The sequence below is a fragment of the Rhinoraja longicauda genome, chromosome 18 (genome assembly GCF_053455715.1).
Source record: "Rhinoraja longicauda isolate Sanriku21f chromosome 18, sRhiLon1.1, whole genome shotgun sequence".
Lineage (NCBI taxonomy): Eukaryota > Metazoa > Chordata > Chondrichthyes > Rajiformes > Arhynchobatidae > Rhinoraja > Rhinoraja longicauda.
Window position 1 is genome coordinate 14,067,598 of NC_135970.1, and position 27,078 is coordinate 14,094,675.

Consider the following 27,078-nt stretch of genomic DNA (forward strand, 5'->3'; position numbering starts at 1 on the left):
ACCAGCTCTCAAATTTATTCCATTAAATATCATCTGGCTTGTTGCTTTCTCCACTTGAGTATAACATTTTCCTGGCTTCTCTATTTGACATTCAAAAACCTTGACAGTCCGTTTAATTTCCTCATGTGCTTTACTAAGTGTACAATTTTGGTTCTGCAGTTCAAGTGACAGTTCAGACAACTCTAGCAAACTGTCGATCAACAAGCCCAAATTATTTACGACAGCTGATAACTCTAATACTTTTTTCAGCCCCTCGTACTTTGCTCTCTCTCTGCACTAGATCTTGAAGCATCACAGCGTGCTTTTCCAAAATGCTCCCCAAATAGCTTTATAAGACTGCCACATTGCCTTTACAGTTTGGTAAGACGAAGCAACCCATCTCACACTGAAAACACGACCAATTTTCAACAGTTGACAGTGAAGAGCCTCAGCACATGCAGTTAACATCCTGATTCTTGGGAGACCTATGATATAAGGAATACAATTTATCAGAAAATATCTGAAAATGATTCAAACCTGCAACTTCATTTATAGCATCATCTACACTGAGTTCAAGCCTGTGACTGGCACAGTGCCAAACAGTTGCATTAGGGAAATCATCGAGAAATAGTTTTGCAACCCCTGCATTTCATCCTAACATTACTGATACACCATCAGTTACAAGTTATATCACATTTTCTTTTAGGTACTGTATTGAAAAACCACCTCTTTGTAAGCAACTTAGAAGCCCATCATATATAGATTTTGCATTTGCACCAAGGTTCATATGTTCTAAGTCAAAATAGAATGGTATAGGTTGGGAAGATTCACCAACTGCTGCTCTGAAGCAGATTACTAGAACAGTTTCCCCATTAATAGTAGTAGATTCATCAATCATAATAGACATTTTAGATTGTTTTGAAATTATATTTTCCACCACTGTCTTTCACATCTGGTTCCCTGTGTGGTGAGAAACATCTGCACATGACTTACGAGAGTGTAGAACGTACCCTAAGTCGATGCCGTTTCTTTCTTGCAGTTCAATATTAGAAGACATATCTGTGACACATCTTTGTGTACAATATTATATACAGTTCTAAAAACTCAACCTGTTTTTGCTTCGTCCTTTTATTCACAAAATGCTGGAGAAGGGTCTCGACCCGAAACGTCACCCATTCCTTCTCTCCCGAGATGCTGCCTGACCTGCTGAGTTACTCCAGCATTTTGTGAATAAATCGATTTGTACCAGCATCTGCAGTTATTTTCTTATACTATCTTTTGCTTCGTCCTTTTTCAGTGACATATACACTACATTTTCGATTGCTTTTTTTTCAGCTGTTTCATTGATTTTTTGGCATCTGATATGAGCTTCACTATTTTGTGTGCTTAATCTTTTTTCTTAAACTCATTAACTGTTTTGCTTTATCATCACTCACTCCTACTACATTAACACTGCACCACTCACAAGAAAACTGAATTTCTTGTGTTCATTCAAGTCCAAGATGACACTTGCTGCATACACTACATCCTAGTTTCTGTTTTTAACAATTAGCCAGGGATATTCTTTCTTTTTGTTTAAGTACATTTCTTGTGTCCAACAGTCTGGAAGATCACATTTTTCAATATCTTTTGAAATGTCTTCACATGCAGCAGCATCAGGCAAAACAGCTGCATCAGTTACATTATCATTTTCAAGTAATTTTGCCTTCTTTTCTGGCTGAGTGTTTTCATTATCATTTATTTCTTCATCGATCTGAAGACGCTGTCTTTCAAAGTATCTCAGGATGCTCATTTTCGCAGGGGTACACAAATCTGAAATTTACAGATATTTGATAGTGATTTGATAGTGATATATAATAAAATTTGATAGTAATATATAATAAAATATTTCTGCTTGCACTATTGTTTTGCTAAATAAAACCACCCACAATAAAATATTCACCACTCACGATTTAGGCTGGAAAAAACTATTGGTACTACTTATTTAATTTTCTCCCCATCCATTCTAATTTAACTGAAACAACTGAGGCACAGCGGCAGAGAGGCACAGTGGCAGAGCGGCAAATAAAATAACGTGGAATAATAAAATAACGTGACTTTACCTAACCCCGTGCTCGCGGTCCGGTAGCCCTGACAGTGAGTTTAAGAAATTCTCCCTTGAATTTTATTCAAAGGAACGCGGTGTCATTAATACATGGTCAAAACACAATTACATTTACTGAGGAATGTGGATCGATGTATTGATGACACATTGTATAACTACTACCTATTAACTACTGGCTGTTAACAAGTGCTAACAGTGGCAGTTAACAAATGGTTTTCGGCTGAGTTGAATAAAGTGATAAACGACTCGAATCTTTCTGCAGTACTCATTAAACCCGAGCTGGAAATTGAAAACTAGGGGAACGCCGTCCCCCTGTGTACTCCCCCATTTCCATCACTGCTCTGCATCCTCTCCACTCTTTTAAGACCCAAAAGAATCCGATATGTTTCAATCAGAGGAGCATGGTGACACAGTGGTCGAGTTGCTGCCTTGCAGTACCAGCGACCTGGATTCGATCCTGACTACGGGTGCTGTCTGTACAGTGTTTGTATGTTCCATGTGGATTTTCTCCGGTGTGCCGGTTTCCTCCCACATTCCAAAGACGTACAGGTTTGTAGTTAATTGGCTTTAGTAAAAACTGTAAATTGTCCCCAGTGTGTAGGATAGCGCTAGTGTGTGGGGATTGCTGGTCGGTGCAGACTCAGTGGACTGAGGAGCCTGCTTCCGTGTTGTATCTCTCAACTAAACTAAACATATTCAGTTCCACTCTTCTAAATTCCAACGGAAGCAACGCTATCCTGTCCAACTAGCCATTCCAGGTATTAGTCTAGTAAACCTCTCTCAACAGCTTCCGGTGATTTCAGGAAGCCAATAATGTAAATTGAGCTCCATGTAACCCAAGCATAATCCATCTGGTTTTGTATTCAGTGCCTCAGCAATAAACAATAACATCTGTTAGCTTCCCTAATTATTTGATATACCTGAATGCAAGTCCTTTGCGAATGATGTACCAAGACATTCAGATCCCTCTTCATCGCATTAATATGTTAAATCAGCGTTGAGTAATTATACAGAATAGTATGTTTGGGACAAATGGTCCATGCCATTAATGTTTCATACAAGCCTTTTCCCCACTCTTGTTTACTTTAGCATTTGCTTGCAGTCCTTTCTCCCTGAAGTATTTGTCCAGTTATTCTTTACAGCAATGCAATTCAACAAAACGATCTTGTGTGGGTGTTAATGCCACTTTCTAGTCGAGAATCTGGATAAAAAAGCAGATGCTTCTGAATTTATTATTAGATTTATTAGTGACACCTTTGTATTAATGTCTCCAAGTTTCTAAAAGAAGAGATATTTTCCCTGTCTTTACTGTATCAAACCCTTTCCTAATTTTAAAAGGCCTCTGCAGCTTTTTCCAGCTTATCCTTCTAATTATAACCTCATGGTTCCAGTATTACCTGCATAAAATGTTGTTGTACTGTTTGTTGCTCCATTATATCTTTTTTTATAAGGCAGGGATCATGACCCTAGTGCTACCCAAGTGTGGTATAACCTTGTAAAAGTTCTTTACAACTTTAACCCAATTTGTTTACTGTTTTGTTTCTTCACTTAAGGGAACCAAGTGATGGATTTGAAACACTTGATTGCAGAACTGCTAGGGAATGCAGATATTGAGTACTCCTATACTTTTATGTAGAAATCCTCAGATATTTATGTAAAGCAGCTGCCTAAATTGTACAAATGGCATTAACCATGTTTCATTATTAGGATCAATGACATGGGTTCTGCATATATAATATTAAGTGCTTTAGATATTTTGAATGACACTAGATACATAAACATTGCTATCTTAACATTTGCAACTTTAGTTTAGTTTAGAAATAAAGTGCAGAACCAGGCCCTCCAGCCCATTGACCAGCAATTCCCGCACACGAATACCATCCTACACACTAGGGACAATTTACAATTTTACCAAGCCAATTAACCTACAAACCTCTACGTCTTTGGAGTGTGGGAGGAAACCCGAACCCCAGAGAAAACCTACGCAGGTCATGGGGAGAACGTACAAACTCCGTACAGACAGTACCCGTAGTCAGGATCGAACCTGGGTCTCTGCCGCTGTAAGGCAGCAAATCTACCACAGCGCCACCGTGCTGCCCACTTAACCTTAAACATAAGCCAACTTAAACCCCATCTTTCATAATATTCATGGAGTATCTCTCTACCAAAGAAACATAATACTAACTGAAAGGACCCAGTGTTTGCTAACTGAAAAATGATTTTGCACAGCACTCCAGTGCAACTAGGTGAACCATAGTAATCCAATAATAATTTATATTTAAGTATATTTAATGAATCACGCATGATGGCTTCGTTGGAGCACAATAAAGAAGGGAGCAATAGGACGTGCTGAGTGTCTGAAAATAAGATATACAACCACAATTTCTACAGAATTGAAGACATGAGTAAATCCAAGGGTTCAATTCTATAAATATTTCACAGCATTACCTGATAGCTGGTGAATTATTGCCCAGTGACATGCTCCCACGGCGCAATGTTTACGCAGTTTAAGAGAGATATCAGCAATGGCAAATTGGATCACTTTCCACTTTGGCTGCAATTGTCCTCAAATCAAGCTCAGGGTGAGGTTTATTCCTCTTTTCACCAGCAACCAGAGTTCTATCTGTGCATTTGAGTGAAGCCCAGCTTTTCCAACAATGGCTGGAGTAAAGTGACAATGGATTTCATCATTGAATAACTTTAAAACTAGACTGATAGGTGAAAAAATTGAGTTGCACTGCATTGATTTCAGTGGAGTGATATTCTGAGTTTGGATCGATATGTGTTGGTATTTGTGACAACTCCATTGTACATCATTTGTATGTGATATCCTGACGAGGAACCTGTGCCAAATTCATTCCACCATATATTCTATTAGAATCAGAGACAAAAGATAACCCTTGGTGGGAAAAATTAAATGAATAATTATGCTTCATCCATTATGTGTGCTATATCATGCCATCTTTGCCTTCCGCTTGCCACGGACATAGTTTCTGATTTTGTGCTGTTAAATCAGATAAATTATATTCCCTGATAAAACAGCTTGGCCAAACTAACGGGACTTCGGTGGGCCAGGTAACTACTCAGTAGATAGTGCCTCTGCTGTGAAACCAGAGACATTGTTTGAAAATTCAAAGCAAATGCAGATGTTGAAATGAGCAAAATATAAAATTAGAACTACTCACCAGATTACAATATAAAGAGAGAAATAGGGTTAACGTTTCAGGACCCTGATTTTCTTACATTTCCATCTTCTACAGTATTTCTAAATGGAAGATACTTGCTGGGAGGTGGGTTTCAAATGTAACCCTTCTAATAACGTTTTGTCTTTTCCTCTTTAAAGTTCCTTCAATGCCGCTGATATGCCAGATGTCTTATTCCTTCCATCGCACATTTTTCATCTAAAAGCAGGGAACATTAATGCAGGAATGAATAAGTGCTAAGTTTCCCAACTTCACCTCTCAGGCCAATTCAAGTCATCTCCCACTAAATTGTGCCATTTTTTAATATACAATACAATACAATATATCTTTATTGTAATTGTACAGGGGTACAACGAGATTGGGAATGCGACTTCCATTCGATGCAATAAATTAATTAGCTAATCAACAGAAATTTAGACAGCCCAGAGAAACAAAATTAGAAACAGTTAAAACAGTACAAAGTGCAAATAGGTCTGTGCCGGGTCGATGTACGACGTGACCATCCGAAAGAGACAGTTCATGGGGGGGGGCACTCAGCCGCACCAGTTCAGAGCAGCTATAGCTCTGGGGATGAAGCTGTTCCTAAGTCTGGAGGTGCGGGCGTAGAAGGCCTTGTAACGTCTTCCGGATAGTAGAAGTTCGAACAGACTATTGCAAGGGTGTGAGGAGTCTTTATGAATGCTGGTGGCTTTCCTGAGGCATCATGTATTGTAGATGCCCTTCAAGGCTGGAAGCTGCATCCCGATAATCTTCTGAGCTCTGTAGACTACCCGCTGAAGAGCTCTCCTCCCCGCCTCCGTGCTGCTGAGATACCACATCATATCTGATGTGATGCATTGGCTAATGTTCATAGAAGTGCTGCCTTCACTTTATTATTGCCCCACTGGTAATATTACTTCAGACTTTGAGATACAGCGTGGAAACAGGCACTTCGACCCACCCAGTCTGCGCCGACCAGCGATCCCCACACAGTAGCACTATCCTCCAAAGGACGATTTTACAAATTTACCAAAGCCAATTAACTTACAAACCTGTATGTCTTTGGAGTGTGGGAGGAAACCGAAGTACCCAGAGAAATCCCATGCGTTCACAGGGAGATTGTACAAACTCCGTTCAGACAGCACCCATAGTCAGGATTGAATCTGGGCCTCTGGTGCTGTAAGGCAGCAATTCCACCATTGCTCCACTACACCGCCCTATTATGTGGTCATTGATGGAGGGTTTTCACATTTGCTCCATCTGAGTAAGGGGAAAATCGCAAATAATATTGAAACAGTGTTATTTTTGCCTCTGTATATTTAATTTTAGTTGAGTTTAGAGATACAGCGCGGAAACAGGCCCTTCGGCCCACCGGGTCCGTGCCGACCAGCGATCCCCACACATTAACCCTATCCTACACACACTAGGGGCAGTTTACACTTATACCAAACCAATTAATCTACATACCTGTACGTCTTTGGAGTGTGGGAGGAAATCGAAGATCTCGGAGAAAACCCACGCAGTTACGGGGAGAAGGTACAAACTCCGTACAGACAGCACCCGTAGTCAGGAACGAATCTGATTGCCATTAATACTAAGGCAGCAACTCTACTGCTGCACCCCCATGCCGTCCAGCATTTATTCGATAGAAATAAATTAAAAGCAACAGAAAGCTCACACCAACTTAGTAAGGATATTTATAAATGCTCAAAAGACTGCAATTAGAAACCAGACAACTAACTGGTTCTTACTGTGCTTTAAAGCCGTATAATGCTGACTGAGCTGAACTAGAACAACTAAAGGGGTCTGTGTGAAGGTTGGAATGGATGCTTGCCAATTTTGTGCATGGAGATTTGCATGGTGTATGTAAAAAAGCTCTGATCATATACAATGTGTGAATACAAAAATCCCTAATCGTGCCTGGGGATTGCCATTACGACCAAAAAAAAGTTGATGGTGTACCTAACTGCATGCGGGATACTGAAGCATGAACTTCTCTGGCTTCAGAACATTTAAGAGAACATAGAACAGTACAGTACAGGAACAAGCCAGGAACAATGTCTGTGCCAAATGTGTTGTCAACTTAAACTAATCTCTTCTGCCTGAATGTGATCCATATCATTCCATTTCCTAAATATCCAAAAGCCTCTCAAATACCACGATTTTATCTACCTCAAACCACCACCGCTGTTAACACATTCCAATCACTCTGTCCAAAAACTTTTGTCACACATCTCCTTAAAATTCTGCCCTTCTCATCTTAAAGCGTTGCCCTCTAATCTTTGAGATTTCCACATTTGAAAAAAGGTTCTGACTGTCTACCCTATCTATGCCTTTCACAATTTTATATACTTCTGACGAGTCTCCACTCAACCACCAGAGAAAACAGTTCAAGTTCGTCAAACAACTTCTAATACCTTTTAATCTAAGCAAACTTTTTTGCATCTCCTCCAAAGCCTTCACATCCTTCCTGTAATAGAGCTGCTCACAGTACTCCAAATATGGTCTCACACGAGTCTCATAAAGCTACATCATGACCCCCCTGACTCATATACTCAATGCATCGATTGATGAAGACAAGCATACCTTACTTCTTCTTTACCACTCTATCTACTTGTGTTGCCACTTTCATGGAGCTATGGACTTGGCGCCATTTCTGGCTTCAAAGAAACTGGAATCAAACATATACTCCTACTGCTCTAAAAAGTCATGTAATTCCAACAGCTTTGCTGTGCCAGAGAAGAAGAATATTGCTCAATGAATACATGTTATCCATTAGCAGAAAGTTTTTCCTACAACATCATCCTAGATCATGACTTTTCCCTGCCAGGTTCTGCCAAGTTTTCCCCATTTTTGGGACAGAATGTTTGTCTATATTTTCTGTATAATATTGTTCACAGATGGAAGTGTGACAGGAAAATGAAAATGGCTACATAACAACACCAACTTAACAACACCAAGCATAAGCACTTAGCACAAAGGCTTGGAGATAGCAGAGGATCGTTGCTCTTTTGCTAACATCAGGGCATTCAATGCGTAGCATTGGATGGATGGAAAATCCCAACTTTTGCTGGATTACATTGCCTTTCGGCCTATTTAGATCCAATTTTAAAGGTCACTAAACCGTGACCTTGGGCCCAAACCTCTCCTGCATTTGTGCAGCACCCTCTCCTCCCCCCTCCCTCCCTCCTCCCCATCCCTCCCTCCTCCCCTTCCCCTCCCCCCACTCCAACCCCCCTTATCCTCCCTCCCCACTCCCTCCCTAGGAGATAGATTTAAACTTTAAAATGTGAATAACTTAAAAAATATAACGCAGATTTCAATGAAACTTCTTCCATTAGCACCAAAGGGACGACGGTGAGTAAGGTGGGCCTAAAATTGTTGCGCTATCGTGTATCATTTTGGCTGTCGTCAGGAACAAACAAAGCAAACAAACGAGAATTTTAGTATATAGATGTTCCAATTTGTTATCCTTCATCTCTTATCCTGATTATTCAATAGATTTCTTTCAAGATATGGCTCCCTTTCAAGACCATCATTTCAACAATAAAATTCCCTCTGGTTTTATGCCCCTCAAGTTGGTGCATACTCAACTGTTTTATTTTACAAAAAGTCCTGTTGTTTTTGCCCATGATTGAATTCCTGTTGTAACTAATAGAGTCATACAGCATGGAAACAGGCCCTTTGGTCAACTTGCCCACACTGCTCAACATGTCCCATCTACACTAGCCCCATCTGCCTGTGTTTGGCCCATATCTCTCTAAACCTCTAAGTCAAGATCCTGCTACAATTTTTGACAACCATCTTCACTATCTACAATAACACCCACTTTAGTGTCAGCTGCAAACTTGCTAATCATGCCATGTACGTTCTCATTCAAATCATTGATATAGATGACAAACACCAATGGGCTCAACACCGAACCCTGAGGCACACCACTAGTCACAGGCCTTCAGTCCGAAAAGCAACCTTCCACCATCACCCTCTGCTTCCTTCCATGAAGTCAATTTTCTGCCTACTCAGCTATCTCTCCTTGAATCCCATGGGATCTAAACTTCCAGAGCTACCTACCATGTGGAACCTTATCGAATGCCATGCTGAAATCCATATATATATATATATATATATATATAACGTCTCCAGCTCTACCTTCACCAACCTCTTTGGTCACATCATTGAAAACTCAATCAGATTCTGATCAATATGATCAGAGCTTTTTTACATAAACCATCTATGCACAAATTTGGCAAGTCTACTTTCATACAAACTCTTTAATTTGTTCTTACTCAGTTCTGTCAGCATTAGACGGTTTTAAAGAACAGGAGGAAACAGTCAGTTGTCTGGTTTCTAATTGCAATCTTTTGAGCATTTATAAATATCCTTTGGTGTGAGCTTTCTGTTGCTTTTAATTTATTTCTATCGAATAAATATAATTCACTGAAAAAATTACAAGTCCTCACAGTACAAAAACAAAAATGTAAACACAGTTTGGCTGATGTGGATGAATGGTGGTGAATGGAGTTAAAAGTTTATTTTTAAAACAAAAAAATGAAATATAGTCATAGTTTCAAAATTTTCCTTTGCTTTGGAGCATGAGAGTCTGCAGATGTGAAGGGAAATGAATAGTTGACATTTTGGGTCGGGACTCTTCATCTCGACCGAAGGAATAGAAGGGACATAGCTAGTGGAAGAGTAGGGAGGGGGGTGGATACAAAGCCTCAGGTGCTTGAGGTCCAGGCTGAGTACCAGCAGGGTTGACCTGGAGCCTGTCCAAAGGGTGCAGGGGCAAGGGGGCTCCCTCATGTGTTCACCCAGCTGGGTGAACATGGTTCCAAACATTTCATTGCTGGTCGCCGATTCCAGTCTACCACAGAGCGTCCCAAGGCTTAGCAATACGTGGGCCGTGGGCACTTGAACCCGACACCCAGTGTGCCACAAGAACCCAAGGATGGGCTGGATGGACACAACCCTAGGTCGGATGGAGCCTACAGACCATTGCGTACAACAGCTCAATATTATTCATGAAGGTTAGAAATGGGAAGGGCTAAGGAGAGAGAAGGAATTTTTCAGACTCTCCATATGCCAACTACCAAATCTATGTGATTGTTTCAGGAAGACGCTGGTGGATTTTAACTCGGAATATCATGAAGATGTTGTCCTGACAGAAGAAGTGTCCAAGCAGACTGACAAAATCAAAGAGAAGATGAGCAGTTTATTGAACCAGTGGGAGGCCAGTCAAGAGCAAGAGTCCAGTTTGCATAAAATGCTCGGAGACTTCAGAAACGAAACAAATGACATTTCTATCAGGTAACTCAATGAGAAGAATGAACTTTTAGACTACTGTACAACTGACCTGTGATCATTTGATTTGATGGGATGGGTAGGTGATGTGGGAGATGGAGATCATGTTATGATCCTGGTGTCTCCCTGCTGCCATTCTTGCCCAGCAAAAGCAGGAAGGCCGAGAATACTGGGGGCCCCATTGGGATGGGGACACTGTTTTAACCAAGATCCCAGCTAAGGAGCACGTGGCCGCCAACCTATCAAGTGTCCATTTTTACAATTGAAGTTTAAGTCAGCAACATGGAAGATGAAGTGGGTTATGAAATGTGTTCCCACCCTCAGTCTCCCCAAGTCCCTGATTTGCAATTCCCTTAATTGCATGGATGTCACACTGAGACAGCGCTGAGTGATATATTTAGTGAATGGTGCAACAGGGTGTAATTAGCACCTAAAGTTGATTGTTATCATTTGAAAGTGAGTCATCTAAATTATGGTCCTTTCACTGATCAATCTTCCATTTTGTTTTATTCTGTCTAGAGTTAGTAAGTCTACAGAGTTATTCAACATTTTTCTGAACCGTCATTGGAACGAATCTCCATATGGGGGTTATATGCAAGTTAACAAGAAATTGATACAAATTTTAAAACTGAGCCAAGTGAAGTATTTTCTGCCAATCATGTAAGACAAATCCAAAAGCCGGAATCTGCCTGAATAACCTGGCCTGACTGGCTGGAGTGTCTCAGATTATATATTAAACAGTGCAGCTCTGAGTGCAGTATACTGATCTTGAAATGAATGGGATGAAAATGAACCAGTTAACTATAAGAACCAGTGCTCATTGTTGTGATAATCACCTTGAATGTAGAAAGCAATATGTAGTTTGCAGCCACATCTGTGCTCATTTCAAGGTTTTGGTCATCAGAGCTGTCTTGAAATTGCCGGTTATTCTTCCTTTTTTTTCTACCATTTTTGCTATTTTAAGTACATACTCAGGATGCATCACAGCATGGTTTGGGAACAGTGGGAACAGCTCCATCCAAGATAGCAAGAAATTGCAGAGAATTGTGGACGTAGCCCAGACCATCACACAAACCAACCTCCCTTCCATTTACTCCATTTACACCTCACGCTGCCTCGGCAAGGCCAGCAGCATAATCAAGGACAAATCACACCCCGGCCACTCCCTCTTCTCCCCTCTCCCATTGGGCAAAAGATATAGAGGTGTGAAAACGCACATCTCCAGATTCAGGAATAGTTTCTTCCCAGTTGTTATTAGGCAACTGAACCATCCTACCAACAATTAGAGAGTAGTCCTGAACTACTATTTACCTTATAGACCCTTAGGCTATCTTTGATCGGACTTTATTGGACTTGCACTAAACGTTATTCACGTTATTCCCTTTATCGTGTATCTGTACACTGGATGGCTCGATTGTAATCATGTATTATCTTTCAGCTGACTGGTTAGTATGCAACAAAAGCTATTCACTGTACACATGACAATAAACTAAACTCAGAACGACACAGTGGAAGCTGATTCCTAAAAAGGTGAAGAGTTGGGAAACCATTTCAGTGAAACCGTTGAAATGCAGTTCTACGGTCAGTTTGATCAAGCACGATCCAGAGGTCTTTGAGAGCAATAAATGTGGCATTTGCAGCCTGAAGCCTGAAGAAATGATCAATAATTATATAACTAAATTTACGAATTAGTGCTGACACTGTACGTTTGGGTGATCCCAGACAGTGCCCGAGGGAATTCATGTTTCCGTGAGCATGCAAATAAGTATTTCCATGCAAAACTCTTCAATGTACACAATCTCACTTTTGACCGTTGCCACGGAAACGTCATCTATAAATGCACCAGTGTTTCCATCAGTTCAGGATATAAATACACATGTTTAACATCTTCCTGCAAGTAATAGCAGCATTTCCTTCATCAGGCCTGATTCAATAGATAGCGCGGGTGGTTTTAGAGGAAAGATTTGCCAACATTGTCAGCCATTCAGCTCTCTGCATCTGTTTAGCACCACATGTGGTACTAATCGCATGACAATGGGACTCACAGTGTCTTGCTACAAAACAAGAAAATGATTCATGTTTTCGACAAAATCAGCGCATAGATGTCCCAGCAGCAAGACAAGGCATCTAATAAGCAATCAGAGAGAGGTACTTGATGCATCTTGAAGTAAATGAGGACCACAAAGTATGTACTTAAAATAGCAAAAAATGGTAGGAAAAAAAGGAAGAATAACCGGCAATTTCAAGACAGCTCTGATGATCAAAACCTTGAAATTAGCACAGATGTGGCTGCAAACTGCATATTGTTATTATGTGAAAAGGGAAATATGCCACATAGAGACAGCAAAATCTCATTAATGAGCAGCAACGTAGTGCGATACACTTCTTCAGATAAAGCAATAGAAATATTGGAGCAAATCTTCACACTGATTGTGCCACCAAGATTGTAGATGATTACATACCTATCAGGCAGAACTTGGTAGAAGGTACTCAAGCTTGACATCAAACATTGTTCAGCTTCAATGCCCAGTTTTGAGGAGGCTCTTGTTGTAGAACACAGATTTCTTCAAACATTCCTACAGTGGCTTTGAGGGGAATATTTGCATTCAGGACTGTTGTTTGAATTTGAAAAGAAAGAGAGAGGAAACAATTACAATGAACCAGCTATACCAGATTTACAAGTCCAATCACTTCATCAATCTCCAAATTCCCTGGAACCTCTTCATTAATGATTGCATAGCTTGTGTAGTTCTCAAGTCATCGTTAGTTATCGATGGATGGTCATCTGGTGCACAGTTCACTCGTGTGATCACAGTTCACTCGTGTGATCACATTTGCACTGTTGGTCACTGATTGCACATTCATTTGTTATGTTCTCTTCCACTGTATTTTCTATCCCACTAGCTTTAGACTTTAGAGATACAGTGCGGAAACAGGCCCTTCGGCCCACCGAGTTTGCGCCAACCAGTGATTACCCTGTACACTGGCACTATCCTGCACACTCGGACCAATAATGGCAGAAAACCCAAGCACCCGGAGAGAGCCCATAGAGAAATCACAGGGAGAACGTACAATCTCTGCACAGACAGCACCCGTAGTCGGGATCGAACCAGGATCTCTGGTGCCATTAGACAGTACCTCTACTGCCGCGCCACTGTGTAGGTTAATTGGCCACTGTAATATTGTCCCGAGTGTGTTGGGACTGGACGCAAAAGTAGGATAACATAGAACAGGGTTGAAGGGCCTGTTTCTATGCTGTATCTCTAAACTAAGCTAAACGAAACGAAACTAAATTATCCTCAATGTACTTGCCTAACATAACCAAACCTTTCTACCTCTTGCAGCTTCAACAAACCTTTCTACCTCTGTTACAGCTTCAGAATTGGGGAGTTCCCATTCTTTGGAGAGAGTATTTCTACCATCTAGCTTGAATGACCGACCTTGAGCTTTACGATAATGTTCCCTCTTCCTGGACTCCTCTGTGGGCTTTCTATTTGCTGCTTCCAGCTGAAATTAAAATGTTCTCCCTCCCTGCAAATGAGATTAGAACTTTATTAAATCTTTGCAGCCTCTGTGCTAACAGGGTACATCAGAAACACTAAGTCCAGTATACTCTTTAGTACACTCCCATGTACGTCGGAACCAGAAGCTAACCAAGTGCTTTCAACCAATTTTCTTTCAGCATGAATGAATCTTCTGATGCTATATCAAAAATTGCATCGGACACCAATGACCTCACGGGAATTCAATCACTTTTAGAAGCTATTTTGGTTGAACTACACAGAGCCAATGACCTGAGTCAGAAAAGTAGTTACTTACTGACCAAGCCACAGAGTGGAAAGTAAGTATGAACGTAAGGGTACAAAGCAGAGCAATTGAAATGCACTATGTCTTGATTTTCTGCAAAATATTAATAATGTTACCCAAATTATACCTGGAGGAATTTTGATTGGTATCAATACACAATGTGTTTGATTCATGGCAATCTCTAAGTGGAGAAACATAGGTGTGTAGGTACAAAGATAATTGAAAGTGGTGACACAGGGAAACAGAATGGGGAAGATATTAATCAAGCATGCCTTCATCAGTCAGTGTATTGAGAACAGGAGTTGGGAAGTCACGTTGCAACTGTACACATCAATAGTGAACACCACATTTGCAGTACTGTTCTGCTTGCCTAGTTATAGGAAGGATGTCATTCAGCTGGAAATGGTACGGAAAAAAGCCTGGGAATGATTCTGGGACAGGAGGAACCCTACTGTGCCAGACGACCACCCTTCTTCCCACGCTGCCTCTTGCATAGACTCTATCCCTCCTCCCAATTCCTCCATCTCCACTGCATCTGCTCCCAAGATGAGGTGCTCCACACCAGGACATCTTGAGATGCCCTCATTCTTTAGGGAATGAGGTGTCCCCTCTTCTATCACAAATGAGGCCCTCATATGTGTCTCTGTATCCTATAGTTCTGTTGTTGCTCCCCCTCCCCCAGTTGCAACAGGGAGAGACTCCCCCTAGTCCTCACCTTTCACCCCATCAGCCATCACGTATGACACCATCCCCAACATTTTCACCACCTCCAATGGGATCCCACCACTAGTCACATCTTCCCATCTCCACCCCTTTCTGCAGAGACCGTTCCCTCTGCAACTCCCATGTTTACACATCCCTTCCCACCCAAACAAACCCCTCCCCAGGAACGTTTTCCTGCAACCGCAGGAGATACAACACCTGTCCCTATACCTCCTCCCTCCACTCCATCCAGGGACCCCAACAGTCTTTTCAGGTGAGGCAGAGGTTCACCTGCAGAATCCATCAACCTCATCTCCTGTATCCATTGTTCTCGATTTGGGCTCCTATATAGCGGCGAGACCAAGCGCAGACTGGGCGATCATTTCGCTGAACACATGCTCCGTCTGCCTAGGCCTACACGATTTCCCGGTTGCCAAACATTTTGACACCCCTTCCCATTCCCATGCTGACCTTTCTGTCCTGGGCCACCTCCACTGCCGGAGTTAGGCCACATGCAAATTGGAGGAACAGCACCTCATATTTTGGGCAGCTTACAATGCAGCAGTATGAACGTTGATTTTTTTCTAATCTCCAGTAACCCCTGCATTTCTTTACTCCCCCCTCCCCCCCCTCCCCCTCCCCCTCCCCTCCTCCACCCAAGTTGCACTGTTCGCATCCCTGTATCCTTTAGTTATCACCTCTTCCCCAGCCAACAATGATCCAATATTGGCTTTACCCTTCCTTGGTCATCTGTTGCCAGCCCTGATTTGTTCTGGCCTTTTCCTACCTCCCATTCCATTCCACCCCCCCCCCCCCTTACCTTCAGTCTAAAGAAGGGTTCTGATCTGAAACATCATCTATTCCTTTTCTCCAGAGATGCTGCCTGACCCGCTGAGTTGCTCCAGTATTTTGTGCCTATCTTTCTTCCAGACCCTTGACAGAGATGTTTCATAAATCGCAACAAAGGTGTATTCTGATGGGAAAGAATGGCTCTACAGAAGTATGTACAGTCCAGGCAAACTAAGGGATTTTAGGGATGACATCAAACTGAAATTAAAAAAACATAAAAAGCTGCAGGATTGGGAAACTTTTAAAGAGGAAATTGAGAGGAAAATAATATGAAATATGCAGAAGAAAGAGTTTCAGGGTAAACTGGCAAATAATGTAAGAATATATAGTAGGAGCTTCTTCAGGTGTATAAAATAAGAGAATAGCTCAGGTTGGTTCCTTGGAGGATGAGAGTGAGGAATTAATAACAGAAGGTAGTGAAATGAAAGCAGTTCTAAATAAGTAGTATGTAGTATAATTAGTTACAGTACAACACCAAAGCATTGCAATAATAATTAATTAATGGCTATAAGAAAGGAGAATCTTAAAGCCATCTCTATCACTGAGGAAAATGTACAAAGAAAACTATTGGGGCTGATGATTGGTTGATAAGTCCACTGGATTTGTTGGCCTACGTTTTAACATGTGTGGCTGCAGTCAAAATGGATGCATTCATTACTATCATCCCAAATTCCCTGGTTCATGGAAAAGTTCCACAGAATTGGAAAGGTAGTATCACTCTTAAAGAAAGGAGTGGGACAGAAAGCAGGAAACCATAGGCCATAGCCTTATCCCTGACAGGGCTTAAGATCATAAGGTCATAAGTGATAGGAGTAGAATTAGAATTAGGCCATTCGGCCCATCAAGTCTATTCCTCCATTCAATCATGGCTGATCTATTTCTCCCTCCTACCCCCATTCTCCTGCCTTCTCCCCATAACCTCCGACACCTGTACGAATCAAGAATCTATCTCTCTCCCTTAAAAATATATACTGACCGCCTCCACAGCCTTCTGTGGCAAAGAATTTCATAGATTCACTACCCTCTGACTAAATAAATTTCTCCTCATCTCCTTCCTAAAAGAACGTCTTTTAATTCTGAGGCTCTGACCTCCAGTCCTAGACTCTCCCACTTGTGTTAACATCCTCTCCACATCCACTCTATTCAAGCCTTTCACTATTCTGTATGTTTCAATTTGGTCTCCCCCTCATTCTTCTAAACTCCAGCAAGTACAGGCCCAATGCTGACAAACACACTTCATAGGTTAACCTAATCATTCCTGGGATCATTCTTGTAAACCTCCTCTGGACCCTCTCCAGAGCCAGCACATCCGTCCTCAGATTTGGTGCCCAAATTGCTCACAATATTCTAAATGCGGCCTTACCAGCGCCTTATCGGGACTCAGCATTACATCTCTCTTAGATGGGCATCGGGGTTAGCATGGACAAGTCGGTCCGAAGGGCCTGTTTCTCTTGTGTGACTCTGAGACCCTTCCGTTGTTAATTGTTTTTATATCACTATTGCCTTTCTATCATTTTAATTCTGTAATTCTATCATGTTTTTCTGAGCTTTTGGACCGAGGGCACATCTTCCAAGCCAGCCCTTGTTTACATTGGTTCCATTCTCCCCTGTCTTGCTAGTGTCCTTGAATGCTGTTTCAGTGCAGAGGCGGTGCAGCAGGTTCTGAAAAAGTCGACATCCTCGATAGCAGAGGAAATTCACCGCATGGAGGACAGTACCTATAAGGAAGTGAAGAGCTGGAGGCAAAAAGTTGAGGTAGGAATAGCAGGGGTGGCAGGAGAGAGAGACAATTCTGCCCCTTGAGCCTTTCCCACCATTCAGTTTTAGTTTTACAGACATAGCATGGAAACAGGCCCCTTGGCCCACCGAGTCCACCCCAACCAACGATCACCCATTTACACTAGTTTCGTGTTATCCCACTTTCTCTTGCACTATGGACAACAATTTAGAGGCCAATTAACCTGTGAACCCATATGTCTTTGGGTTGTGGGAGGAAACTGGAGCATCCGGAGCAGACCTATGTGGTAACAGGGAGAACGTGCAAACTCCGCACAGACAGCAGCCAAGGTCAGGATTGAACGCGGGTTTCTGGTGCTGTGAGTTAGCTCATGACTGACCTATACATTCATCCAAAGATAGACACAAAATGCAGGAGTAACTCGTGTGAAAATAGACAATAGACAAAAATGAGACAATAGAGATCAAGAAAAATAGAAAAAAGATCAATTGTCCAGGTAGGTCTGGCCATGGCTCTAAATACTGAAGCTTTTCTTTCTTATTTATTAAAGACAAAATAGTCTATAAATTATGAACACGGAAGCTTGCTTAAGGCTGGTGAATGGCCAAAGTACAAATCAAATGTGTTGAATTAAATCAGCCAGAAAGGTTTTGTCATGAGCATTATTTAAATCATTTTCTTTTGTCTTTACAATTGGCAAATCAAACCAATTCCAAGTACAATAGGTAGAGCGAAGGAAAGGGAACAGAGTGTAGAATATAGTTCTCAGCATTGCAGCATAACAGTTCCATAGACAAAGTCTTATGTCCACAATAAGGTAGAAGAGAATTAGGCTGTACCCGAGCCTATGCAAGGACCGTGTAGAAGCCTGATAACGGAGGGGAAGAAATTGTTCTTCCCCTGTTCTGACGACACATGTTTTCAAGCTTCTGTATCTTCTGCCCAACGAGAGCAGGGAGAAGAAGGAACGACTGGGGTTGGAAAGGTCCTTGATTATGCTGGCTGCCTTCCCGAGGCAGATGCAGTCAACAATGGGGTGTCTAGTCCGTGAGTTGGGCTGGACTACATTTACAACTCTCTGCGATTTCATGTGGTTTATAGAACATGTAGAAAATGATGAGGGGTCCCAGTGGATGAGAAGTTGTTCCTTTTGGTGAGGAGTTGATGACTACAGGTCACAGGATTAAATGAAAGAATTAAGAACAGCATGAGGAAAGATCTATATATAGGAAGGAACTGCAGATGCTGGTTTAAACTGAAGATGGACACAAAATGCTGGAGTAACTCAGCAGAAGGAATGGGTGAAGTTTTGGGTCGAGACCCTTCTTCAGACTGAGTCAGGGGGAGAGGGAGATACATAGATAAGGAAGTGCAAGGTGTGAAAATGAGACAATAGAGATCAAGGAAAATAGAATAGACCATTGTTAGCTGGGAGAAGGTAACAACAAAGCAAACAAGAGATAAAATGTAATCGGAGACAGTCAGACTGGTCGGAGAACTGGAGAGAGAGGAAAAGGAAGGGCTATCTGTGCAGTGTGTGGAATGCACGCCCCCCCCCCCAGTTGTGGAGGTGGGTTCCACAGTGCCCTTGGAACTGGTACAAGGATAGACATATGGAGAAGGAAAGCTTGATAGGCTGTGGAGAAGAGTTTATGGAGAGTTGCTCTTGTAAATGGCTGGCAGGGTCATGAGGGCCCAAATAGCCTTCTTCTGTGCAATAACCATTCTCTGATTCTGTGATCACCCATAGGACTTGCGTCACCAGCTGCACCAGGAACATTTTCGCTGCTGCAGCATGGAATATGAAACTCGTCTCATCAGAGATGAAATAATGCAGCTACAGACGCATTTGTTCGGTGAACAGTCATCTGAAAGGTATGCACCATGGAGTGTGGTCAGGCAATCGATCGTTATCCTGAACGCTCTAGCTACCTATAGGTTCTAGGTTACTTCATACCTGCTGCTTACTGTTAACAAAAAATGGTTTCGTTTTCTCACACCCTTCTTTGATGAAATACAATCTCAACACAATACCTGTTCTTCATATTTGTGAACCAACTCAAGGGGTATTGGTCAGCAGGAAACTGACCAAGTCCACAACCAAGTCTTGTCTCCAAATACTCCCTTTTCGAGATCCTCTGTTGGGGACCCTCTCCTGATGCAGAATACCGACGCAAAGCGTTGAGCGTTCCTCTGTCTGCACGGGTGCTGGCTAACCCGCTGAATTCCTCCAGCAGTTTGCTTTTTTGCTCCAGATTCCAGCATCTGCAGGCTCCTGTGCCACAATTCACCTCATCTGGTTCAATGGTTGCAAAATCGCCCCCTTCTGCACAGGTCTGCCCCCTTGTGGATGGATCAAGCAGGGTTTGATAATGTCGGCTGAGGCACATTAGTATAATTAATTAGCTCCTAAAAGAAAAGCATTTGTGCATTTCATTCATTGACTTTACGATATTAAACCGCTCACTGATTACGAAGAGAATATGGGGAAGACAGAATTGATAAGGGGTAGGCCATTTAGAACGGAGATGAGGAAAAACTTTTTCAGTCAGAGAGTTGTGAATCTGTAGAATTCTCTGCCTCAGAAGGCAGTGGAGGCCAATTCTCTGAATGCATTCAAGAGAGAGCTAGATAGAGCTCTTAAGGATAGCGGAGTCAGGGGGTATGGGGAGAAGGCAGGAACGGGGTACTGATTGAGAATGATCAGCCATGATCATATTGAATGGCGGTGCTGGCTCGAAGGGCCAAATGGCCTACTCCTGCACCTATTGTCTATTGTCTATTGTCTATTGATAGGTAGAGTTCTATTCAGTTACAATTTACCGTGTCATATTCTTCTGCAGATGTATAATTAGTTCTCCATTTAGCCACTCGAGGGCAGGTTGCCAGCTTGAGACCAAAATATTACGGCATTTAATCAGAACACAGTTGGGTATTCTCCTGCTAAATTCTGCACATTTTGGAAACCGCTTACATATTGTATTATCCATGGGTTTCTTTGTGTTGCTGTAAGCACACGTGACTTGGCGGAGAGGGATCTGTACAGAACATCCTTTATTTACAGCAGTAACCCCCAACTAAACAGCAGTGTCAGGAGCAACAATGTGCCAAGATCATACCGTGTGGTGCATTCATTACATTGGAGTCTGAAGAAGGATTGGCAAACTGGAGGAACAGCAGCATATATTCCGCTTGGGGAGATTACAACCCAACGGTATGAACATTGAATTTTCCAATTTTAGGCCATCTCCAACATCCCCCCACCCCCCCCAACCAACCCCTTTCTCCCCCACATCCCCAGTTCCCCACCTGGACTCACACCTATTTCTCGCCTCTCTATCTCCCTCCTCCTACATTCCTTCCTCTGGCTACACATTTTGCAACACTTCAATCCACCTGCCTCACACCTTCTGCTGTAACAGCTGGCCTTTGTTTCAACCAGCTTTTTTAAAAAAATGTTTCAAGGGTGTTATATTTGTCACAAATGCAGCTGCACAGTAAAATCCGTTTTGCATAGATTACACATGCTGATGTATTGCACATGGCATATTTTTGGCACCATTATTCAAAATACAAAGTACGGTCAGCCCGCACACTCGATGTACTGGAGCAGTTCCCGTGAGCGAAGTCCCACTCCTCATCTGCCCATCTTTATGTCCCGTAGCACCTCCTGCAGTAGACCTTGCAGACGCTGGAAGCATTACCCTGTTTCACCCTCCCCACCGGCCCTTGTTCCTCTTGTCCAACGTGTTCGGCTCCCTCTCAGTTACACTGTGCGATGAGCCTTTGGGCCATCTGCCCATTAGAACCCCCCCTCGCCTGCGTTTACCTATTCCCTGCCAAATGTTATCCAGACTCCTCCCTCCCAGCTTTCTTTCCCCCAACTCCACCTTACAATTAGTTTGAGGAAGGCTCCTGACGTGCGACGTCACCTATCCATGTTCTCCAGAGATGCTGTCTGACCCGCGGAGTTACTCCAGCACTTTGAGTCTTTTTTTCTCGGGTGCCAATATAATGCTGTAAATGAGCATTCTCAATGCTGAACACCTAGATATGTCCTAGAAATAAAAACTGGGCTAATGTTTTCTGTTGTTTTATTTATAACAGTACCTAGCCGCCATTAATCTTAAACCTCTGCTCTCTCCTCCCGCTTTCCCATCCCTTATTCAACCAAGTTTTAAAAAGTCCAACACCGAAGACATCTTCCGTAAAATTTGTGAAATATGTGATCGCGTCCAAGAGCTCAGCCAGGGGACTAGTCATCCTTTACAAGATAAAAAAAGCAGCTTCACCGTGTCCTCAGTGCAGAGGAGCTGACTGCTGAACCCTCGGGAGATTAATAAGCCCACTGGAAATAAACCTCAACAAGGAAATCTAGGATTTCTGTCTCCATCCCGCAGATTGAAGCCTGCTTGTGTAAAATCCACTGGACGGCATTGAAGTATCATTGCTCTTTATAGTTTAATTTCCAAGGTCAGATAATTACCTGCAATAAATTCTGTCATAGATAACCGGCTTAATTGATGCGTTTTATAATAATGGTAACATTAATTGCTTAGTTTAGTCTAGTTCAGAGATACAGCATGGAAACAGGCCTGTCGGCCCACCATGGCCATGCCGACCAGCGATCCCCCTACACTAACACTAGGGAAACTTTACCATTTTACCAAAGCCAGTTAACCTACAAACCGATACATATTTGGAGTGTGGGAGGAAACCACAGCAGCGGTAGAGTTGCTGCCTTACAGCGCCAGAGACCCGGGTTCGATCCAAATTATGGGTGCTGTCTGTACGGAGTTTGTACATTCTCCCTGTGACCATGTGCGTTTTCTCCGGGTGCTCTGGGTTCCTTCCACAACTCAAAGATGTACAGGTTTGTAAGTTAATTGGCTTCAGTAAAGATTGTAAATGATCCCTAGTGTGTAGGGAATTACTGGTCGGTGCGGACTCGGTGGGCGGAAGGGTCTGTTTCCGTGCTATATCTCTAAACAAAATGAAAATAAACCAAAAAGTCTTAGATACCACATTTAACTGCTTCATTGTTCAATAAATTCTGAATGTAATGGGTGGGCTTGATGAAGTGATACCAGTTTCACAATGTTTGGTTTAAAGTCATTTTGCATAATTGAGAGCATTGACTTTAACTTTATTCACTACATTAACAACCGTGTGTAATGACTTGTGCATGCGATCACTGAAGTTTACTGCCACCATATATTGGCAATGAATGGCACAGTGAATGATAAGGACATCTGCCACTGTTTCTTTCAAGTAGGCAACACACCCACAGTAGCAACCAGTCATTGATGGTGCTCCATCAGAAGCAATATGTGAGTAAGCAGAATTTCCTTCTCTTTGAAGAACTGTTCAACGACACAAAATATTGACTCCCCTTTCGTATCTTTAGTATGCTAAGATTGAGCAGGTCAGGACCCTATCCCTTGGAGCACAGGAGGATGGGGGGTGATCTTAGAAAGGTGTATAAAATCATGAGAGGAATAGAACGAGTAGATGCACAGAGTCTCTTGCCCAGAGTAGGGGAACCGAGAACCAGAGGACATCGGTTTAAGATGAAGGGGGAAAGATTTAACAGGAATCTGGGAGGTAACTTTTTCACACAAAGGATGTACGGAACCAGACGCCAGAGGAGGTAGTTGAGGCAGGGACTATTGCAATGTTTAAGAAACATTTAGACAGGTACAGGTTTAAAGGGATATGGGGCAAGCGCAGGCAGATGGGACAAGTGTAGATGGGACATGTTGGTCGGCGTGGGCAAGTTGGGCCGAAGAGCCAGTTTCTACGCAGTATGATTCTATGATTCTATCTGTTTCTAGTTGCCTTGCAAATAACAGCTCTTGAGGTCAGTGGGGTGTGCGGCAGAACAGCCGAACAATGTGAGCATGTCAAGCGTCTACTGACACCTCTCTAGCCCAATGCCCCGTCCACCTTCAGCACCATCCTGTCACCCCCATGTCTCTTGGCGCCCCCCAGGGTAATCCTACAGATTAGGCAGTACACATAGAGTGGGCAGTACCGCCCACCTGGGGAAACCACTGGTCTATAGCATGAAACCAATGAAAACATGGTTAAAGCAGAAGCAATGTGGGAACTCTGCAGGTCAGGGAGCATTTGTGAAGAGAAAAGTGAGGTCAATTATGAAGACAAAGGAGGCAAGGATACTTTCTTCCACAGAGGAGTTATGATTAATGTTTTTAAAATGATGAAAGACTTTGTTCACTATTCCTGGTAATTTCATTTGGGACAGATGGGAGGACCAGTGTGCGTTTATAAATAGTCTAAACATAGAATGCATGGGTAAAATATTACCCATGTTTACTTTTTCCTTTTTTTGCATCTTTCATGTGAACAATTGCTGTCTCCAAAACGCTGAACGATTCTTGTCTAGTTTTTAAATAGGATTTGAAAGACCTACGTTTCTGCAACATTACGGACTGCTAATTTATCAGTTACAATCTGTCAAAGGCGAGGGTGTCTGAATTGCCACTCCTCGTCAAGTAGGATATTTGATGGTGCACATGGATGCACTATCTGAAAGCATGGTGGAAGCAGATTCAAAGGTAACTTTTGAAAGATAATGGGGTAAAGAATCAACAAAATAAAATATTGCAAGAGTCCAGAGAAACCCTTCCTGTATGGTTGAGGGAACACCTCGCTGGGATAAAGATCCTCCTACAGTTGTAGGGAAAATAACTTTTGCTAGATATTAGGGCAGCACGGCAGTAAAGTTGCTGCCTTACAGCGCCAGAGATGCTGACCACGGGTGCTGTCTGTATGGAGTTTGTACGTTCTTTCCGTGACTGTGGGTTTTCTCCAGGTGCTCCGGTTTCCTCCCACACTCCAAAGAAGTACAGGTTTGTTGGCTAATTGGTTTCGGTAAAGGGTGTAAATTGTGCCATGTGTGCAGGATAGTGCTAGTGTACGGGAATCGCTGGTTGGTGCTGACTCGGTTGGCCAAAGGACCTGTTTCCACACTGTATCTCCAAACTAAAATAAATTTAATTTAATATTGCCTTCAGTCAAAAGTTGAAAGGCAAAAATAAATATGCTTTTGCGGTAATACCAGTTCTAACCAAGAGATGGTGATGTTGCACTCTTATCAGCTTTTTTTTGTTGCAAGTACCAAAGTCTGCGAGAGGAAGAATTACCCTACAAACAAAAGCAGCAACCGTCCAACAGTTCTAGGAATCTCTTAATTTCCAAAGACAAAACAGAAGGGTGTATGATGGTGGATTTCTGTCCCTTCCTGGTGTCCTGAGACGTCTGAGCTTTCTCCAAGGTGTGAGGGTCCTGCTCCCTTACATAACTGTGCCCCACTCCACCTACACCCTCCTTCCACATCCACACACCTAGGAAAGCTAGAGTGAAGCCAAGGAACCTCAAACTAAACAAACAATGCAGAGACACAGGGAGTTGCAGATAGATGGTGATTTACAAAAAAAGATACAAAGTGCAGGAATAACTCAGCCGGTCAGACAGCATCGTTAAAAGACATGAACAGGTGAAGAATGACAGAAAATTTTGACTGCACTGGATGTTGAAAAGTTGAATACAATTTCCATTGAAGTTCAGTGTTAGGATAGATCTCATTTCTTAATGTCAAAGAATCCTAATGCTCCTCGTCAGCTTATAATGTGGCCTCTCTCTTGCTTGGGTTCATTTGTCCAATTGATGGATCTGCAGGGCAAGTTATTTCATTGCAAATCTCCACATGTGGCAGCATGCTGGGGCAGTGGTAGAGTTGCTGCTTACAGCTCCAGAGACACAGGTTCAATCCTGATTAAGGGGGTCTGTCTGTACGTAGTTTGTCCATTCTCCCCGTGACCTCCGTGAGTTTTCTTCGGGTGCTCTGGTTTCCTCCCACACTCCAAAGATGTACAGGTTTGTTGGCTAAATGGCTTGGTGATATTCTAAATTGTAAATTGTCACTAGTGTGTAGGGTAGTGTTTGTGTGAGGGGATTGATGGTAGGCTCGCACTCGGTGGGCTGAAGGGCTTGTTTCCGCGCTGTATCTCCAAACTAAATCAGTGATACACTGCAATTCCATGTAAATAGATCCTTTGGGATTTGTTAATATTGGCCTCAACCTCATGAAAAGCTGCTGTGTATTAAAATCCAGGAAATATTTATATCGGTTATTTCCTTTTTAGGGGTAGATTAATACAGTCATTGAATGCAGTAAATTCCGTCTATAAAAGAAAATAAATCTTGAGTCACAACGTAGGTTGTGCTCTCTCACAGTGTGATTTCAGGTTTGAAACATTCATTAGGAAAAATGTTCTCACCTGATCTTTCCTTTTCCGACTATAACAGTAATTAAGGGGTGATTTAATGCAACCTTGCAGAGTAATCAAGGAGTGAGAGTAGTTAAAATTGTCCAGGTTACTAATCTGATTTTTTTAAAAAAAAGAATTCTCATGGTTCTCAATTGTTTTACTGCATAGAAGGAGGTCATTTGGCCCATCAGGTTTATGCTGGCTCTCAGTCTCTTTCCCTATTATCGACTGTAACTACATATCCAACTCCAATTATCATGCGTTCCTTGTTCAGTAACCATCTGAGGTTTCAAACTGCTAACTGCAAACTGCTCTACACACCTGGCCTGGCCAAAATGTGACCTTAGACCCACCAGTGTGGTTAGTTTTTACTGGCCCTTCAAATGGCCTAATTAAGGATAAAATGCTGGTTTTGCCAGGAATGTTCACTCAGAAAGCTGGTGGATTTATGGATACTGGGAGGGTTTTTTAATGTGTAGATATACAGTCTTGCTTCAGAATGGAGCTGTGGATTCCAAGCACTCCCTTTTCATGATACACTGCATTCATTGCTAACCACGTTGCCTCTCCTGCATTGGGGACACCAAAAACAAATTCTGCAGCTTAACATGATGCCAAAATAAACTAATCTCCTCCATTCCCTGCATATCCGTGTGCCCATCTGAAAGCCTCTGAAATTCCTCTATCGTATCGGCCTCCACTGCTATCTCTGGCAGTGCGTTCCAGGCAACCACCACCCTCTGTGTAAAAAAACTTGCCCCACACGTCTCCTTTGAATCTTTGCCCCTCTCACCTTTCGGCTATGCTCTCGAGTCTTGGATATTTCCACTCTGGGATAAAAGTTCTAACTGTTCACCCTATCAATGACTCTCATAATTTTATGTACTTCAACCATGTTGAACAGTGCAGCACAGGGACGGGCTCTTCGGCCCACAATGATCTCCGCTCATCCTTTAGCGTTCCTCTGTGGAGCAGCTCATTCAGCCTTCCATTGTGAACTTCAGCCTCCATTCATCCGCCATCTTAAAGCTCCCGTCACTCCTTTGTGACTTTGCTATCCTTAGCCCCCTTCAACGTTCCAATAAAACTCAATATAAACTTAAGCAACAGCTCTTTCATCCT

At 42.4% G+C, this 27,078-nt stretch overlaps 1 protein-coding gene across 1 annotated transcript in view; it reads left to right on the top strand.

Annotated features, from left to right (window-relative positions):
- LOC144602257 (testis-specific serine kinase substrate-like) overlaps positions 1 to 21,984 on the top strand; it is a 34,591-nt gene extending 12,607 nt beyond the window's left edge. Inside the window, exons 6-10 of the mRNA XM_078415131.1 lie at positions 10,378 to 10,572; positions 14,249 to 14,407; positions 17,544 to 17,679; positions 19,413 to 19,537; positions 21,838 to 21,984. Coding sequence (XP_078271257.1) covers positions 10,378 to 10,572; positions 14,249 to 14,407; positions 17,544 to 17,679; positions 19,413 to 19,537; positions 21,838 to 21,979 — 757 coding nt within the window. The 3' untranslated portion in view covers positions 21,980 to 21,984. The remainder of the gene's footprint in view (positions 1 to 10,377; positions 10,573 to 14,248; positions 14,408 to 17,543; positions 17,680 to 19,412; positions 19,538 to 21,837) is intronic.
- Positions 21,985 to 27,078: the final 5,094 nt, after the last annotated feature.